Here is a 19,283-nt window from a genome sequence, read left to right on the forward strand (position 1 = left end):
TAAGAAACGCAGCAGTTCTTCTTGTTTTGATGCTTCCATGGGTAAATATCTTGCTGGTAAAATTATATTCTTATCATTTTCAAGCTTCACTACGATTCTTAATCCAAACTCTGTAGGGATCATTTGTCTAGCTAAGATTCTATAAGGTACATTCTGTTGTAAATCAGTAATCTTGGTAAATGATTTCATCACATCACGCGTGTTTAGAAACTGCAGACAAGTAGCCATGATGATGTTATCATGAATACTAACGCGAACGATACTTATATATGATGCAAAACTGATGACGTTTCATTATCATGTTCTGACGTGTACTATTGCACCATGTTTTAACGTGTACTATTGCACCACAATGTTGCCAGAGGTTTTAGTTCTAAACAGTTCCGGTTCTTTACTAATGAGTGCACAAACTTTAAAAATGTCAAACCAAACTTTGAAACAAAAAATTTCAAACAAAAATCTTTGAAACAAAATTTTGAAACGAAAAACATTCAAACAAAAAAATTTCAAACGAAAGAAATTCAAACAAAATTTTGAAACAAAAAAAAATTTCAAACAAAATTTTGAAACAAAAAATTTCAAACAAAATTTGGAAACGAAAAATTTTAAACAAAAATTTGAAACGAAAAAAATTTCAAACAAAAAAATTTTAAACAAAAAATTTACAAAAAAAAATTTTCAAACAAAATTCTGAAACGAAAAATTTCAAAACAAAAATTTCGAACAAAAAATTTTAAACAAAAAAATTTCAAACAAAATTTTGCAACAAAAAATTTCAAACAAAAAAATTTTCAAACAAAAAATTTTGAAACAAATTTCAAACAAAATTCTGAAACAAAAAAATTAAAACAAAAAATTTCAAACTAAAAAAATTTTACGTTTCACGGTTAACCGTCAAACTTTATCCGGTTTTTAACTATTCGATTAACAAATAAACGGTTTTGATCATATTTATCAGTGAGTCCAAAATGTCGAACGAAACCAAGATTTTTAAATGTTAAACAAAACTTAAAAACTGAATGCAGCAAAGATTTGAAAATCAGCAACCAATCAGATTGCACGAAAGATAGTGATCAGCCAATCAGATTGCACGAAAGATAGTGATCAACCAATCAAATTGCATCAACAATAACTTTGCCAGTGTTGTAGCATGTATTCCCTTAAGACTATGAGTCATAAGATTCAATAAGGTTAGCTATGTATCCCTGTACACTACCTCATCAAGGTCAATCACGTGGTACATCGTATTGCTTACGTTTATATTTGGCTGTAATAATCAATACCAATGACGCATTCTCAAATTATCCTACAAAGTTTCAATGTACCAATGTCCTGGACTCCTAATCCCATCATAGGTCAATAACTGATCACGTGATCATAATGATTTACCCAAAGAACAATTACCAATTATTGATATGACAATAAGAAATGTACCCCTCCCAAAATTAAAGATTGGTACACAAATACACCTGTGTCTTATGAAAAAGTAATAAATCCTGTTCTTATTCAATAATAAAGCCGGTCAATAACATTTAAATTTTGAATATTTGGCCATAAGAGGAACACCAATGGGTCCTAGAAAACGTTTACCGAATTTTGTTATTTGATAATTCCCAAATTTAAAAGGGAACATAAACATATAAAGGTAATAAACCATATAACGTGCTAAATAGGTGTCAATAACCTCCGAAATTCGATTTTTGGTAGTTCTTTACCCATGAAAGGGAACGATGTGGACCATCCAAATTTATAGTGGTACATATTGAAGTCCTGTACTATGATACCAAATGCTTATATTAAAACAATTTCTAAAACCGAGTGGATGAGCCAAGATACCCCTCCCAAATTTTTCAAGGGGTGCGTCAATGTACCCATGTCTTATGATAGGAAATGAACCCATATACATGACCATATAAATATATAAGGTAATAGAACCCCATCAAAGGGAAGAAATTGGGCCAAAAACCAAACGCATGGTACAACATATTGCTTATGTTTATATTTTAGTAATTTTTACCCATGAAAGGGAACAAGATGGACCACCCAAATTTATCATGATACATGTTGAGGTCATGTACTATGATACCGAATGCTTAAATTGGAAAATTTCCAAAATTTAAGGAGATATGGAATGGACCCCTATACATGATCATATAACCATATAAGGTAATAGGACCTCATCCAAGGGGGATAAATTGAGCCAAAACCAAACACGTGGTTGTACTAAAATTTGGCAATTTCGTACCCATCAAAGGAAACGTGGTAAACCACCCAAATTTATAGTAATATATATTAGGGTTCTATACTATAATACCAAACATGTAAAAAGGGGCAATTTCCAAAATTAAAGGGGTGGGCCAAAGTACCCCTCCCAAATTTTTAAAGGAGTGCATTAATATACCCATGTCTTATGAAAGGTAATGGACCCCTATACATAACCATATAAGGTAATAGAACCTCATCCAAGGGGATAACTTAGGTAAAACCAAACACGTGGTACAACGTATTGCTTACGTTTATATTTTGGCAATTTGTACCCCTAAAAGGGAACGAGGTGGACCACCCAAATTTATCATAATACATGTTAGGGTCCAGTACTATAATACCAAATATATAAAATGAGCAATTTCTAAAATTTAAGGGGTGGGCCAAAGTACCCCTCCCAAATTTTTAAAGGAGTGCACAAATGTACCTATGTCTTATGATAGGGAATAGACCCCTATACATAACCATATAAGGTAATAGAACCTCATCCAAGAGGATAAATTGGGCCAAAAGACCAGACACGTGGTACAACGTATTGCTTACGTTTATATTTTGACAATTTTGTACCCCTAGAAGGAAACGAGGTGGACCATCCAAATTTATCATAATACATGTTAGGATCCGGTACTATAATACCAAATGTTTAAATTGGGCAATTTCCAAAATTTAAGGGTGGGCCAAAGTACTCCTCCCAAATTTTTAAAGGAGTGCACGAATATACCCATATCTTATGAAAGGTAATGGACCCCTATACATGACCATATAACTATATAGGATAATAACACATCATCAAAGGGAATAAAATCGACCAAAAACCAAACACGTGGTATAACGTATTGCTTACGTTTATAGTTTTGGCAATTTTGTACCCCTAGAAGGGAATGAGGTGGACCGCCCAAATTTATCAAGATACATATTAGGGTCCTGTGCTATAATACCCAATGTTTAAATTGGTCAATTTCCAAAATTTAAGGGGTGGGCCAAGGTACCCCTCCCAAATTTTTAAAGGAGTGCACAAATATACCCATATCTTATGAAAGGTAATGGACCCCTGTATACGCCCATATAACTATATAAGGTAATAACACCTCATCCAAGGGGATAAATTAGGTCAAAAAACCCCGAAATTTGAATTTTTGGCAATTTTTTGCCCATGAAAGGGAACGACATAGACATACTGATAGAGGTACATACTATGGTCCTAGGCTACCATACCAAATTTTTAGATTTGGCAATTTCCAAAATTTAAGGGGGGGTGGTCCTATGTACCCCTGCCAAAATTTAGGGGGTGGACCATCCAAAAATTTAAAGGGGTGCACAAATGTACCTATGTCTTATGAAAGGAATGGACCCCTATACATGACCATATAATCATATATGGTAATAGGACCACATCCAAGGAGATAAATTAGGTCGAAAACCAAACACGTGGTACAACGTATTGCTTACGTTTATATTTTGGCAATTTTGTACCCCTAAAAGGGAATGAGGTGGACCACCCAAATTTATCATAATACATGTTAGGGTCCAATACTATAATACCCAATGTTGAAATTGGTCAATTTCCAAAATTTAAGGGGTGGGTCATGGTACCCCTCCCGGGGGTGCATTAATATACCCATGTCTTATGAAAGGTAATGGACCCCTATACATGACCATATAACCATATAAGGTAATAACACCTCATCAAAGGGGATAAATTGAGCCAAAAACCAAACACGTGGTATAACGTATTGCTTACGTTTATATTTTGGCAATTTGGTACCCCTAAAAGGAAACGAGGTGGACCATCCAAATTTATCATAATACATATTAGGGTCCTGTACTATAATACCCAATGTTTAAATTGTGCAATTTCCAAAATTTAAGGGGTGGGCCAAAGTACCCCTCCCAAATTTCTCAATGGGTGCATTAATATACCCATGTCTTATGAAAGGGAATGAACCCCTGTATACGCCCATATAACTATATAAGGTAATAACACCTCATCAAAGGGGATAAATTAGGTCAAAAACCCCCGAAATTTCAATTTTTGGCAATTTTTTACCCATGAAAGGGAACGACATAGACACCCAATACTAATAGAGGTACATACCGTGGTCCTAGGCTACCACACCCAATTTTTAGATTTGACAATTTCCAAAATTTAAGGGGGGTGGTCCTATGTACCCCTGCCAAAATTTAAGGGGTGGGCCAAGGTACCCCTGCCAAAATTTAGAGGGGGTGGTCCTAAGTACCCCTCGGTCATTGACCCCGGGCCAAGGTCATTGACCTTTGACCTATGACGTCACAAAAATTTTTGCTGACTCGGCGAGATATAACGGGGGGAGTATTACTGATAGTACGTTACAAACGCTTTGCTAGTAGACACAAATCAAGTGACATATCTTAACAATAGAATTTACGAGATAATGTCTATTTAAGTTACACCTTCTATCATTCAAATAAATATAGTGATTTGTAATTTAGGATATTTGACATTGCTATTCGTGAGATTTATACCAAGTACTGACATAAGATGAAGTTGAAAAACAAAGTTACATTTGTAAATAAGAGGTAAAGCTAAGAAGGGATGGCGCATGAACACATGATGGATTATGATAATTAAAAGAACTTAAGGAAAGAAACTAATTACAAAGATATCTATGGAGTAACAATCAGCACAACCTTCTTTCTTTTTATTCCACTCTTACATTCTTTAGTGTAATATTAGGGTACGAACAGATAGAAAGCTTCTTTCCAGTGCTGATGAGATAGAATCAGTTCTGCATTATAGGATGCGAAGCGAACTGTCATGACTGCTAGAATTAGATATCTAAACATAACCATATATAAAAGTCATCTATGTCAGTTCGTGATGCATCAAGCATCTTTTCATAGAGAGGCTTTAAGTAATTCGTACCACAAAGCTCAATGTCATGACATGACAGCAACCGTCTCAAAGTCTAGAAACTCAAAATGCATTCCCTCTTCTCGTGTGGATAGTTAAAGTAACTTCAATCAATGACCAGAACGTTTGCCACATTAACTTTTGTTGGAACGCAGTCAATGATAAGAGCCAATAAAGAACGTAAATTCCAGAAGTGTTTCAATATCATATATTAATAGTGGTTTGATAGATACATTCAGTTTATAATAATAATAATAATAATAATAATAATAATAATAATAATAATAATAATAATAATAATAATAAACTAAAAGAAGTGTCCAAATGTTGCTAAGAGACAAGTATACTTAGGAATTGAATTTCGACAGGGCACTGATTTGCCGAAAAAAGTTCGGATGCGTTCCGGTCCACTTTATCCCATTAGTGTATAAAGTTTCCTAGAGGTAATTTATGTGTTCAGTTTGTTAATTTAGGCAAGGTTTACAACACTTTAACAACGGTCATGGATTCTACCTGAAATTGTGATTGTAATGAATAGAGGCTCCATCCAAAAATCAGATCACATGCACAGGGAACATTTGAAGTAATATATTTTACTAATATTTGTATGATAAAAGTAGTTTATTCTTCATACAACATTATCACATGCTTACTTTAGTTAATAGTCTTAGTTGTTGACATCAAACTGTACTTGTATTTGATACATATTTGAAACGCTATTGTCCTTTCAATAACAACGAAAGTCTTCTGAAGCATTTGCCCTGTAAACCCAAAGTACCAGCTTTTTTATGGACAATAACAACTTCTCAAAACTGTTAAAGGATCATACAACAATGTTATATCCGCGAAAGATGTGGATGAGTGGATATAATGAATTTAAACTTAACAAACACGACATCCGATATTTCGGATCATATGCACTAATGGGTTTAAGCCTTACCTTCGTAGTCCAAGTTTCACACATTATTGTAATGTGATTTTAGCTTTCTATCAGCTGGAAAGTTTTTGAAAAATGTCCCAATTTCGTACTCTGAAAATGTAGTAGTATGTGTGTAATTATTTTTTGTTTTAGATGAAGTACTGTGTACACGTGTGTACACAGGTGTGGGTGAATGTCGGTCTTTGCCCCTCTCCCTGGCATGGAAAAAATCCCGCAGACGTTCCTAGCAATGATACAGGTATTGGGAGGACACCTATGAAAAGGCAGTGGACATACGTATATTGGGAGGGCACCATGCCAATTGATCGAAAAAAGCTGGATATTATTACCTTTTATAGATGTCTGATGTATAGACATCGCATGTTCATAACAATATATGATTTTAATTATAGCATAAGGCAATTTTGAAATAAAGATACTTCAAATATAAATATTTTAATTTGATAGTTGATTACAGAAGACAGTCACGGCGTTCCTACAATACAGCTATACCTTGAAGTTAGCCCATCTTAAGCGCGCCTAGAAAAGTATTCACAAGATACGCGAATTATTTTGTGTATTCTTACAGAAAAATAATGTATTTCACAGAAATTTACTCATTTTGTTTTCATTATTAAATAGATTTTTGAGAGCGCCAGAAAGGTGAGGACGTACTGGGCACTTGCCCGGTTGCGCGGTGGGCCAGTTTACTCCTGTACTTAAAGTAACAGAATCGAAGCGTTCTAGCTATGCTTACCTATAACTTGTCTTAAAACCATAACTAACTATAACCTAGCTGACTTAAGGCAACCAAACCAATCCTAGACTACGCTAAGCTATCCTAATCTACGAGCAATTAAAATATGGCTATACCAAGCACTTGAGTACATCTTTAAACAAAATGTATACTGTGATCACTATCTTCATGCCTCGCTATTTGAAATCTTTACGAGGCACCTAACAAAAATGTAAAGTCACTCATAGGATACAATAATTAGACATTAGGACACTATTTCCAAAAAAAGAATAGCCCTATGTTGATAATGATTATATCTTTGGGGCTGGATCATTTACAAATGTGAGGTAAAAGTATAAAGTCGCTTTTTTAGATAGCTGAGGGAATAATTTTATATGCACACACAATCATCATAAATATTCCCCCATTGCTGTAATTTGTTCTATGTTCATCTTGTTCTCATTCTAACATGAACTTCCATTTTATTTTCATCTTCCATCAGTCCATTTTGTTATTTCCTCCCCAACAAATTATTTTATAATCCTATATCATCCCTTCCCTTATTTCTATTTTTATAATTCTCATTCACATCCAATAATATAATTTACTATAATTATTCAAAGGTTTAACATATCAAATCATGATACTTATTTCACTTTATTTATGTTAAAATTTAGAATGCATCCGCAATTCTTGTTTCTACAAGGGGGAATGAATATGTAAAATATCAATTTTCATAATGTATGTATTTGAACATTTGCCAATTTTGAAGTTCATAAACATGTAAAAATGTTTGTGAATACTTAAATTGTTTAAAAACATCACTAAAAAGTTCAGAAACACATCATCAACATGTGTGTACACAAATAATGTTCATAAGTATGTCAAGTGTGGATGCATTCTCATGTTGGAATGCACTGCACCTATTCAAATTCATTATATAATAGTTTATATGCATTCCCGCAATATCAGCGGCACAGTATTGGAATTTCTATATAACGTTATTCTTGTTTTGCGTCCTGACGTGTTCTGTGACTCACATGTCCTGGTACACCTGGTTTCTCCGTACTATATTTTGCAATAGGAGGAAAGTCATACAAAACGTTTACATAATTTCCGGTGCCATTCTTTCCTGTGTCCAACTTACTTTCCTGATTGTTTTGACCAATTGACCAGTATATACATTTAACATAGAGAATCTGTGGATTACCACACAGGCGCACCAGGAAGAAGGTACGATGACATGAAGGCAGAACATGAGCGGAAATGTTAATATGTGCAGAAATTCAGACAGAAATGTTAATATTTCGGATTGCATTGACGGATTATAGTATGACTCTCATAGGCTTCTTTTGTGAACTTCGTTGTTAATCTTGGTATTTTTACGATGCGCAAACATTACAGTACAAATAGAGGAAAATTCAATAAATCTTAAAGCATCGCGCCATAAGAGGAGGTAGATTTCTACCGCTTAAAGTGTAAGATGGATGGAAATGTTTTGGAAAGGAGAACACAAATCAATGATTTAGGGAGTACACTCAATCATAAGTTAACTGTCTTTCGGAACACATACGTATTGAAAAAGTGTTGTATGGTATAACTCGTATCATGTTTTATTTTAACAGCTACAAAATAAATTAACAATATAAAGGCGTTCGTAGTTTCGTCAGAAAGAGCCTATTTACTAGTGCTCAAACTATAATTCAAAAATGTTCTCATATTAATGATAGTGTATTATTAAACTTATAAAGGAAACGTCATATAAGAATATAGATACCACATAAAATTGTTAGAAAATATTAAGAATAATACTTTATTTATCAGAACAGAAATCCACAAGCAAATTTTATTATACAAATTATTAATGAATCAACAGAAAATCAGGAAATTTTAAATAATTGAAATTCCAGGTGAAGAAAATTAGGTTCACGCACTTACGTAAAAAAAAAAAAGTTTGCTTTTGCACTAACTTATACATTAGTCACGTCTTTTTGGTAAAGGTATTGTAGTAGACCCATAAAAGCCGGTGTGAACCTGTATAATCGATTTTTATTCTGTATAAATATAGGGGAGGTACTGTTTAGTCAGAGATGGAAAATGAACCACTTCTTGTAAAAACGTTCCGGACAGGTTTCTATCTTTAGCATGGGTTCTTGGTGCCTAAACCGATTCAAAAGCGGGTAAGAACCAGTTCTTTTTCCATCCCTGTGTTTAGCTTATCGTACCCTTTGTTTACGAATCCTAAAACCACCTATGAGTTACCAGGTTCTAACCTAATGTAACCTGCTGTAATTACTAAGTACTATATTATACGTGGAATATATATAACGGAATTCCACGTTGTACGTATATTGTCATGAGTAACCTTGCAGAATATATAATTTGTTTTGTTAAATTACATTTAAGAAGTTAGAAATTACTTCAAGCACAAACCTGCACAAAAGGGCTCGTGTCCTGAACCTCCGCCAGATACCAAAGCTACTTTTCCATTTCGCTGAGACCACTGCAATACATTATAAAATATAATAATAATAATAATAATAATAATAATAATAATAATAATAATAATAATAATAATAATAATAATAATAATAATAATAGCCTAATAATAAAAATACTCAGAAGTAACCACCATGACAGATAATGTGATAGTCACATAGCACCTAACTGAAACTCATCCTCACAGAACACTAGACTCGTAGCTAGGAGTTGACTAAGGGATCTCAGCCCTTCCTGCGATCACCTTCACGTCCCCTGAAACTTATAGCTGTTTGATGATGTGTATGTATGATTGTAAAGTGAAGTGAAATCAGCCCTCCAAAAATGATCTCGCCCCCCTCCCTTATATTAATGTTCTGGTCACGGGTCTCTCCTTCTGAAGTGTATGTCAGTGAGTTTAGAATTAGCTGTGTCGTTTAAGTCATTGCATCCTTTGAGCACTTATTGGGATGCTATGCGGAACACAGATCCAAATACGTAAATATTACTTGTTTTAGAGAGATTACAAGTACCGTACAATCCAAACTATGTAGAGAATGCTGAATATGTGCCAACAACTCTAAAAGTTGCTTTTTCCTAAGCTCAGTGCCAGGGACGGCTTTAGGATTTTAATTTTGGGTAGGCCCGCTCCCTTGCTTATGGATACATATACACATTTGATTGATAAATGACAGTAGGAAAGTACTTTTACAGTAGTGGTTGATGCTATTTGTTAAATAATTATCTACCATTATTATAAATAGTGGAAAATATATTTACTCTTTATTGTATCTTTTAGCATTTATAAACAGTGTGTCAGTAAAGTTTTAATGCCAGCTGCCAGATGGATATTTTTTTATCGCAAATTTTTGCGATAAATACTCAGGTTATTAATTATGTGTAAATTCTCATTGCTTGTAATTAATTAATCTAAAACACACCTGTTACATTAATTTTACAACCTAGTGTTGGCAGAGGCCGTGTTTCTGTCAAGAAACATCAATTTTACAGATTTGCATTAAATAGCCTTTTTACATGGCAGCACTGCATGAACTTTGTCACATTTCTGCACCAATGGATAAATGTTGATGCATACTGCACATATAACAGGGATTCACTCGCAGGAAATCAGTTTCCTGCAACTGAATATTGATTTTCTTCATTTTGTACTTTTTTATTTTACACTTTCGGTACTTTCTTTCGTCACTACACAAAAACGTTACAAATTCCAACATTGGTCATGATCTCAAAAATATCTACATAAAACACGCTTACATTTGTTTCAAGTTTCATGTCTTTATCGTTCTTGTTGAAAAGATGTACGCAATCAAACTTTGGGATGCGCAAGTTTATGGAAACACGCTGTATTTTCAAAATCTTGGGGTAGGCCCGTGCCTACCCGGCCTACCCGCTAAAACGCCACTGCTCAGCGTTGAGTTACAGCCACTGAGTGAGGCCATAACTAGGAAGAAAACTCATGATAACTTTTGTGAGTTATACTATTATGTAAACTTTATCCTGTGTATGGATAATTACGATAATACATACAGTATATGTCTTGTTCATTATTTCTCCTGAAATTTTACACGATAGCTGTTGGCTATTTCTTAAGGTTTACTTCAGTCTCAAATAGAAATTCAGAAACTAATGTTTTAAGTGATAGAAAATGCATAAACGAAAATAAACCAGTAAGCAATGGGAAAGTACTATAATAAAATGTCTATAGTGTTCTAACACAAAAAGCTGAATACAATCAATACTTACTCCTCTGGTAAGAACAACTCTTTCGTTGGCATGGAGGCAAAGTTGAGGATACGCAATGACAAGCCCTTCCAACATTTCATCTACACAATCATCGGGAGAGTTAAGCAATTTCTTTCCGTAGCCAGACATTTTCTACAAAATAAAATAATAAAATAAAAAGAAAAAAGACTTAAAAGTGAAATCAACCATTTACAAACAGACGGCACTAGGGATATAGTCCAAAATATAGCTTCGTGTTTTCTGTTGAGTGAGAAAGGAATGGAGAGATTGTAAAACTTAATTATGTAGTACTAAATACAGTCGAAGAAAACTAGGAGAATATGGTAGAAGTCGTTGCAAACTAAGTTCCTTTTCTGATTACAGGCAACGTCCTTCTTCGAACTACCAGAATTTTCTTAAGTCAGCAACCGTATTCCAGGTTTTGCTTAACTATTACCTCATGTACTGCTAAATGTACATAAACTATCTATTTTAATTACTGCCACCTTATAGGGAAATGGATAAGATAGGTGTTTTTTGTGTGCATGGTCCGGTGGGGTGCTGACTGCCACGGGTGCTGACTGCCACAGCCAATTATTGGTGCTGCTTGCCACGACTGGCGCTAATTGCCAATATCAAGCTGCTGACTGCCACGATGGCGTGCTGACTGCCACGAGCCTGAGAGAAAGTTGCTAGACGTAACATTACCGGACGCCAAGAAGCATGAAAGAAACTAGATGATCCTTAGGATCATGTTGTTCAGACCAACACCTAACAAAGGTAAACAGGTCTCTGTATGTACACTCATGTCCAAAATTATTGTCACATGATTATAAATATGTTGTTCTAGTAGTATAATTTGATAACGAATTCGCCCGGTATTTCTTATAATGTTAGTATGTGTATAATCGGCAAAGTCAAGTATGTGGTAAATTTCATGTCAAAAGAGCAGCAAATAACAACAATAAAACGAAAATAATATTTTCTTGTCCATTTAGTTACATTTTATTTTACTCAGTGGTGCCCACAAGGGGGCTATGACGCAAACTGCGTCATTGAAATATTTGGGGGGGTTAAAATCTATATAAATATGTTTGATGAGGGAGGGGTAAAATTAATCGAAAAGAAGATTTTTTCATGGAAGAACACCTACGGATAGACAATTGGGGGGGTGCGTCATAGACATAAGGGGGGGCACCACTGTTTTACTCATTATGATTTTCGTATTTATAATTCTTTTCCTACTAGCAGCGTTCACCCCGCTTCGCTGCGGTCACCCCGGAACGCAATAAACTTTGTTACTTAGATAATTTTTACTTTTTCGCTTTCAAGTGATATGATAAAAACCATAGAAGATTGCAGTAAATCTTAACATTATATCGCCTGTCATTTATGTTAACCCGCCCCGCTTCGCTGCGGTCATCCCGGTGCTGGCATATTGTAAAAGTGTCTGTAAAAATAAGCAAATCAATTAAAAAATTTTAAACAGAAGATTCAAGCTATTTTCCGCTCTATATCGCCTGTCATTTATGTTAACCCGCCGAGTGACACGGTCATGCGGGTTGCATATAAATACGTTTATTTTTACCTATGATGAACTAATAACAAAGGATTTGTACGTTATGGACACTTGAATGGTCAATTATCTCAAGACACTGGTAATTAAAAATTAAAGTGATATGATAAAAACCATCTAGGGTCCAAATCCTAATAACCCCCCAAAAATGAAAGAAATTGGTTCAGCCGTATTAGCGTGATGAGCGGACAAAGAATTGTACGTTCTCTTTTATATATATAGATGAAATTTATCACAAATATAAATTTCCTGATTATACACATAATATAAGTATTAAAAGTACTCTGCAAAATTATCAAATTATATTCTTACAAGAAGACAGTTATAGATATGCGACAATAATTTTGGACATGAGTGTACTTTCAGTTTTGTCAGGGAGCAGTGCGTACAAAATTGGTACGATTTATGTATTCTCACTTGAACTCCCTATGTCAGCACGAACTGTGTACAGCTGTGCAAATTGTTTCGATCAGCTCTTGAAATTTCCATCAAAAAAGCATTGCTGGCTGTACCTCACAAGGGAAGTTCAGAAGAAAGCACTCGCCTGCAGAGAAACTAAGCATGCCATTTGAAGCCCCAATTCATGCTGATTATAATAAGCTAATAAAATTCCTGTACGGTTGAGAACGGTTCGAGATATTCAACTTGGAAGTTTATATCATAAAATGAGGATATACGCATGTATACGTGTTAAGTACAACATAATTAGTAACGAATATTGACATACGAATTGAAAGCTATCAGAAGTAACAGAAAAAAAGTGTTTCGCAATAACTTACGGGTTTGTTAGATACAATTAGTCATTACATTGTTCACAATAATCATAGGTTAGAGGCGAAAATTGATCACTGTTGTTCTTCTGTTTTATGAAGAAATGACGCAGGTAAAATACTCCCTTGCACCATGAACATTTTATATGTGCAATTGTGTTGCATCCATCAAGAGAACAGTTCGCAGAACCAAAGCAAAAAGCAAATTCGACAAGTGATTCAAAAGTTATAGGCCTATAATTTGTTCGTAACCTGCCTTGCAGAACGCAAACTGAATCAATCCAATGTATCGCGGTGATCGGAAGTTATTCGTATGAACACGAACTTTATTTGATTGTTTCGTTGGTACATTATAACGTTGGTCTTCATTATTCCAGATGAAGAAGATTCATACTATGTACAAATCTCCTGCCATAATCTTTGATTGATCGGAATCAAAACACATCAAATGGTTGCACAAATCGTGTGCAATTCTTTGGTATCTTCTCAACCATTAGGTCTTTGCCACCCGTCATGCAACTTGTAATGGACAATTTGTCTGTGAATGGACCCCAGTGATCAAGCAATAGCAAGTTCAAGCCATCAGGCTTCGCCATGGGTAAGAATACTTAACGCATTGAAACGTGCATCCACTCATTTTCCCATATAAATTTCCAAGCTGAATATTTCTAACAGTTCTCAACGTACAGGAGTTTTATTACCTGTTGAAATCAGCATGAATTGGTCCTTCAAATGACATGCTTATTCCTCTACAGGCGAGTGCTTCTCCCAAACTTCCCTTGTCAGCTGGCTTCAGACAATCATATCCATTAAATAATGCAATAAAACAATTTATATAAACAATGAAATGTGCAAATTGTACATATAACAGAAAAGACAATCCCTTTATAAACATCCAAGTGTATGTCGTTCCACTTAGTGAGCAACTTTGTAACTTATAGGATGCCACATAGATTTGCTGTGATGATTACTAAATTAATTAATAATCATAAATTTAGTATGAGGGATTAATTCCTCTCTTACCAAATACAGTTTCTCCCAGGTTCGTGGCAGTCAGCACGCCGTCGTGGCAGTCAGCACCTTCATATTTGCAATCAGCAACAGTCGTGGCAGTCAGCACCAATAATTGGCTGTGGCAGTCAGCACCCGTGGCAATCAGCACCTATCCCATGGTCCTGGGTTTGATCTGCTGTGTGAACATTCCTAGGTCTTGGACAGAAACCCGAGCAGTGGTTTGCATCCTTCTTTAAGCAGTTAGTGTTGATCAACTATAAACCATCTATTTATTGTAATTATCATCACTTCTACTATGAACTGCAATTACAGTACTGTTATTATTATTATTCATTAAATTAATAACACAATATATAATTTTATGTTTAAAGAAAATAATACATTTACAGAAAAAGTGATTATAGTGTTCTGTGATTCTGGTCAGCCGCAGTGGTCCTCTCCAATATCAAAACCAGCTCCAAGTGTCTGACCTGCCCCTGTGCGCCCATTCAATATTTTTAACGAGTGTATTTACGGCGCTACTACCATTTCAATTAATATTAAGTATCGATGTCAGTTGTTATTTAATAATAAATCCCTTCTAATTACATGAATTCTTTACGTGTACTTTTAATTTACATCAGGAGCTTTCTTTCAGTAGGCTTTAAATGTCGTTTAAAGAATCGTTCAGTTATCATTAAAAGAAGATATTGTTACGTAGGATTGATTGGAGCTTATGATCCGAACCATTGCTCGAGTTTTTATCCAAAGTCGGTATTTCCACTGAGGGTCGAGCCTGAAACCACACGCACAGAAAGCATGAGAACGTCACACAATTTGATTATTATAGTGTTACCATATTCTGAAATGATAATGTGCTGACACACTTCGACCTGGCTAGCTCGTTATCTAAACTTTCGACAAAAGAATGCTAGGTTGTATCTCTTACTTACAAGCTAGGTAATATGTTGACAAAACATCACCATAGCAAAGCTCGAAAAAAGTATTGGAAGCATAGATACTTAAAGAACAGAAAATGAAGCCGACGCGATGTGCTATAATAGTGATTCTCATGTCAAGATAGTTAACCGGTATATTCATTAAATATTGAGAACTGTTACCAATACGATAGACTACATTAAAAGAACAATACACTTAAGTTTAGAAAACGCGGACAACTTTAGGGAACATTAGAAAATGTATGAGGACGGAAAATTTGTTCTCAAAATACGGACATGTCCACATAAATATAGATGTGGTAATCCTAGATTATTGTTATTCAATGTGTACGTATTCATAAACCTAATCTACTGGTAGCTATGAATTAAAAAGTAAATACTTTGGCTCCTAAGACAAAAGTTATCGCCACAGGAAACCACAACCGCAGTTTTCTTTGGAACAATTCAAGCCTCTGGTTTATCTTCATATATCGTATGGTTGTTGTTCATAAATACATACAAACTACAAAACTAAATTTATAAAAGTGGATAACGTGTTGGAACAAAAAATTTGACTAGCTTACTAGTTATATCCTGACTACATTCTATGAATTTTGGTTTCAATTTCTATTTTGTTAAATAATTATTAATCATGTTTTATAATGTTGAAATTATAAATAACAGGCTTACTAAAGTGGAATCCAAGTAACTGCTCAAGTTTGTATCAGAGTTATTACTTCCAGCAGCAATTCAGCTTGTGAATATATTCATATCCCTACGTTTTATTGAGATATCCAGAATGTAGTAGGTACCAACTACATGTACTGTGTAATCACTCGCTGGTGGTTTTTAATATGTCACAGTATGTCATGGAAGCAAATACAACTGTTTCTTATTGAGTTTATATCCTGAAAGAAAATACAGTGGACTTTGTTTTATTTATAAAGCCGACCAGTGGTATACGTAGAATTTCGTCAAGGAGAGGTTCAAGCTGCCAATTTCATATCATTTCACGTGTTTGTATATATCCCTTAAAATGATAATTGTCTTGCTCAATGAAGGTTAAACCCGGAATCTTGCAGACACTGAAGCAAACATTTGTTTAGTTAGGCAAAACTTTTTAAACCTTTTGTCACCAGTTATGATTTCAAGAGGTGACAGAGAAATGTTCTTCTTTTCCAAGCTATGAAATTTCGTTAGCACCATATGTTCAATGTGAGTTACCAATATTTTGGCAGTATTACTTTTACCCCTATGTATTGAAAGTCCCTTCTCCCGGGGTAAAATTTTCTGAAATCTCCATTGACACCAGTGAGCATACAATCCGCTTTACCAGTGCCAGTGAATCTATGGCTGTGTCCCCCTCCCCCCGCAGAACTAAAATCAAGGCCTAATCAAAAGCCTAAAAATGAAAGCGAATCGAGTTTCATGCCTTTAGATGGATCTTAAAGTTAAGGGACATCCTACACCGCGTGCTCTGCGGAGCCGTTATCGCCGCCACTGCGCTTGGCATATTACTGGGTTGTATTTAGAAACTTCATATTTAGAAACAAAATTTAAGTTTATAACCATGATACAAGCAATTGATGACAAACAACTCGCTGATTATCAGTGGGAGCTCATGTAGTTCAGATCCCACGTTAAGCTGTAGGTGCACGTCTTACGTAGCCTTAGTGTTAAAGTGGACGCTAAACCCAAATCACCAAGCAATCAACTCTTGTTATTTTCTGCAGATCGAACCGAAGAGAAGAAACTGAAAAAAGTCACAACAAAATAGAAAGATATAGTGTTACAGTATTGGAAAATTAGCATATTAGTTGAATAATTCCACCAAGAGACACTAAATAGTGTTATGTGTATGTTAGTTAAATGGTTCATTATGCTTATTAGTGTTACTTACTGTTTGCTTCTGTTCCTCACTGACCTTGTGATGGCTGTTGAGTGAAGGATACTTTATGACCATTCAGAAAGGCGAGATAATTGGACAGCTAATCACTTTGTCCTTGACCTATGACCATTCTCCTGTCGGCTAAGATATCCTGCAGCAAAACAACCGCTTTCTATTAGCACCAGTTTTGTTCACATCACTCCACATTCGTAAGTAGTTGCATTTCCTTTTCCCTTCGTTGTTGCTATCAAATAGCCTTCAGCAATGAATCACAACACGCGAAGATTACAAAAGACATTTCCATTGTATCGTGCAACGATAGAATGTAACCAACCCAGGGCAACGCTAAATTACCTGAAAAGAAAACAGTGTTTCTCTCTCTCTCTCTCTCTCTCTCTCTCTCTCTCTACGAAATAATATCCGTATAACTATGACCTGATTTCTGAAAGTGAAACTCTTTCTTATGGAGCTATTATGGTCACTATAATTTCTAGCCTCGCTTTGATCGTCTGTAAGATAGAGTATTACTCGGAAAGCTGAAATAAAGGAACACAATAGCTGAATATGTTTCTATTCAATGATGTGATACTCAATACTTTCAAATCGAGGGCTTTCAATTTAAATATTATGGTACTATTATTTAAATTTGTTACATTACTCTATATGCCTTTAGGGGGCCGCGGTGGCTCAGTGGTGGAGCATTCACTTCTAGTGCATGAGGTTCTTGGTTCGATAGCAGCTCGTGCCTAGTGAGCTTTGTGATGGACAAACACCATGTGCGTGAGTTTTCTAGGGATTCTCCCATCTCCTCCCATCTTTCATCATTCCACCATTTCATTCATTATCATCATCACCGTCTCCTTTAGCCGAGCCGGCATAACTGTGGGGCGTAAAGTGATTTCTTTTTTGTATGTCTTTACACTCTTCCCTACAGTTTTAATTAAACCAAGACATTTATACGAAGTAACGAATAACGTATAATATCTCCATACTTTTTTAAATTCCCAACTTAATGTGCATGTTTTATTTTTTGAAATATATACCAAGTAACGAACAATGTATTATTTTTCACAATATTTCACGAAAATTGTTTTTAGGAGTATGAATTTTCTGGCATTTACATAAGTAGAAGTTCTGCCATCTGTTGTCCATATGTTCACTATGTTCCTCTTCGTCGCTGATTATATTTCTTTCACTTATCAATAATTTGTCACACTTTATTATCCCTCATAAGAGACATTTCTGTTTAATAAGAAAGAAAATAGTTTCTGTAAAAGTAGTTATTTGGGAACTGTATATGAAACACCAATAACGTTAACAAAAATGACTCCTCATCGTGTCAGATAGTTGATTGATAGTTGATCATATTTTGCTCCAAAGTGTGGTGGAGTTAAAGTAAACAAACCTCGTGTCAAAATTTAATAATTTGGATAACACAGTCATTGTCTTAAATTGACAAATTGACATGGCTTTTTTTTTTTAACTGTATACTTTCTTTGTAGTGGTACTTTTGGTTCAATAGAAATAGTTCACTAAAGAATTCCCTTGTGTCATCGCTTTATCGCCTCAATACAAACTATTCATTAAAACATAATTCCATTGTGTCGTCAATTCATCGATTCAATACAAATAGCTTATTAAAGCCTACTCTGTTGATGTCGATTTCTCCGCTTAATACAAACAGTTCATTATAGCCACTTTCCGTTGCGTGGCTTTTACCCATTGCATGGGATTTCCCCTTCGTGGCTTCTGCCTTGAATCATTTTCTACTCGTGAATATTTCTCCAAAATCATGGGAGTCTAAAGATGAAAAATTCTTGGCTCTATCTGAATCAGAAACAAAAACAACAAAACCAAACAATTTATCTTTTCTTAATACTCCATAATCGGAAAAGTTGTGTATCTATTATATTTTAAATAAAGAGCTATATATTTTAGATATTATATTTGAGATGAGAGAAAAATTATTTTTATCGGTCCTGTTGATAATACAATACGTACTTTATTCTTTACTAGTTGTTTGAAATCTTTATCTGTATTATTAATTAATTTTAAAGGTGAACATAATTTGTGATTCGTTTCCAAAT

The 19,283-nt window shown here is 34.8% G+C and overlaps 1 protein-coding gene across 3 annotated transcripts in view; it reads right to left on the minus strand.

The window, feature by feature from the left end:
- Positions 1-17,407, minus strand: part of LOC145692922 (PTS-dependent dihydroxyacetone kinase 1, dihydroxyacetone-binding subunit DhaK-like) — a 46,879-nt gene extending 29,472 nt beyond the window's left edge. Inside the window, exons 1-3 of one of the 3 annotated variants that reach the window (XM_081768495.1) lie at positions 17,233-17,407; positions 11,053-11,184; positions 9,244-9,313 (exon numbers count right to left, since the gene is read on the minus strand). In XM_081768495.1, the coding sequence (XP_081624621.1) occupies positions 9,244-9,313; positions 11,053-11,184; positions 17,233-17,271 (241 nt within the window). In that variant the 5' untranslated portion in view covers positions 17,272-17,407. Of the gene's footprint in view, positions 1-9,243; positions 9,314-11,052; positions 11,185-14,400; positions 14,625-17,208 lie in introns of those variants that run through there. The other 2 variants (XM_081768484.1, XM_081768504.1) reach the window with 2 other exon arrangements.
- Between the last annotated feature and the right edge of the window lie 1,876 nt (positions 17,408-19,283).

The sequence above is a fragment of the Thermobia domestica genome, chromosome 1, assembly GCF_964235325.1.
Source record: "Thermobia domestica chromosome 1, izTheDome1.hap1.1, whole genome shotgun sequence".
Classification (NCBI taxonomy): Eukaryota; Metazoa; Arthropoda; class Insecta; order Zygentoma; family Lepismatidae; genus Thermobia; species Thermobia domestica.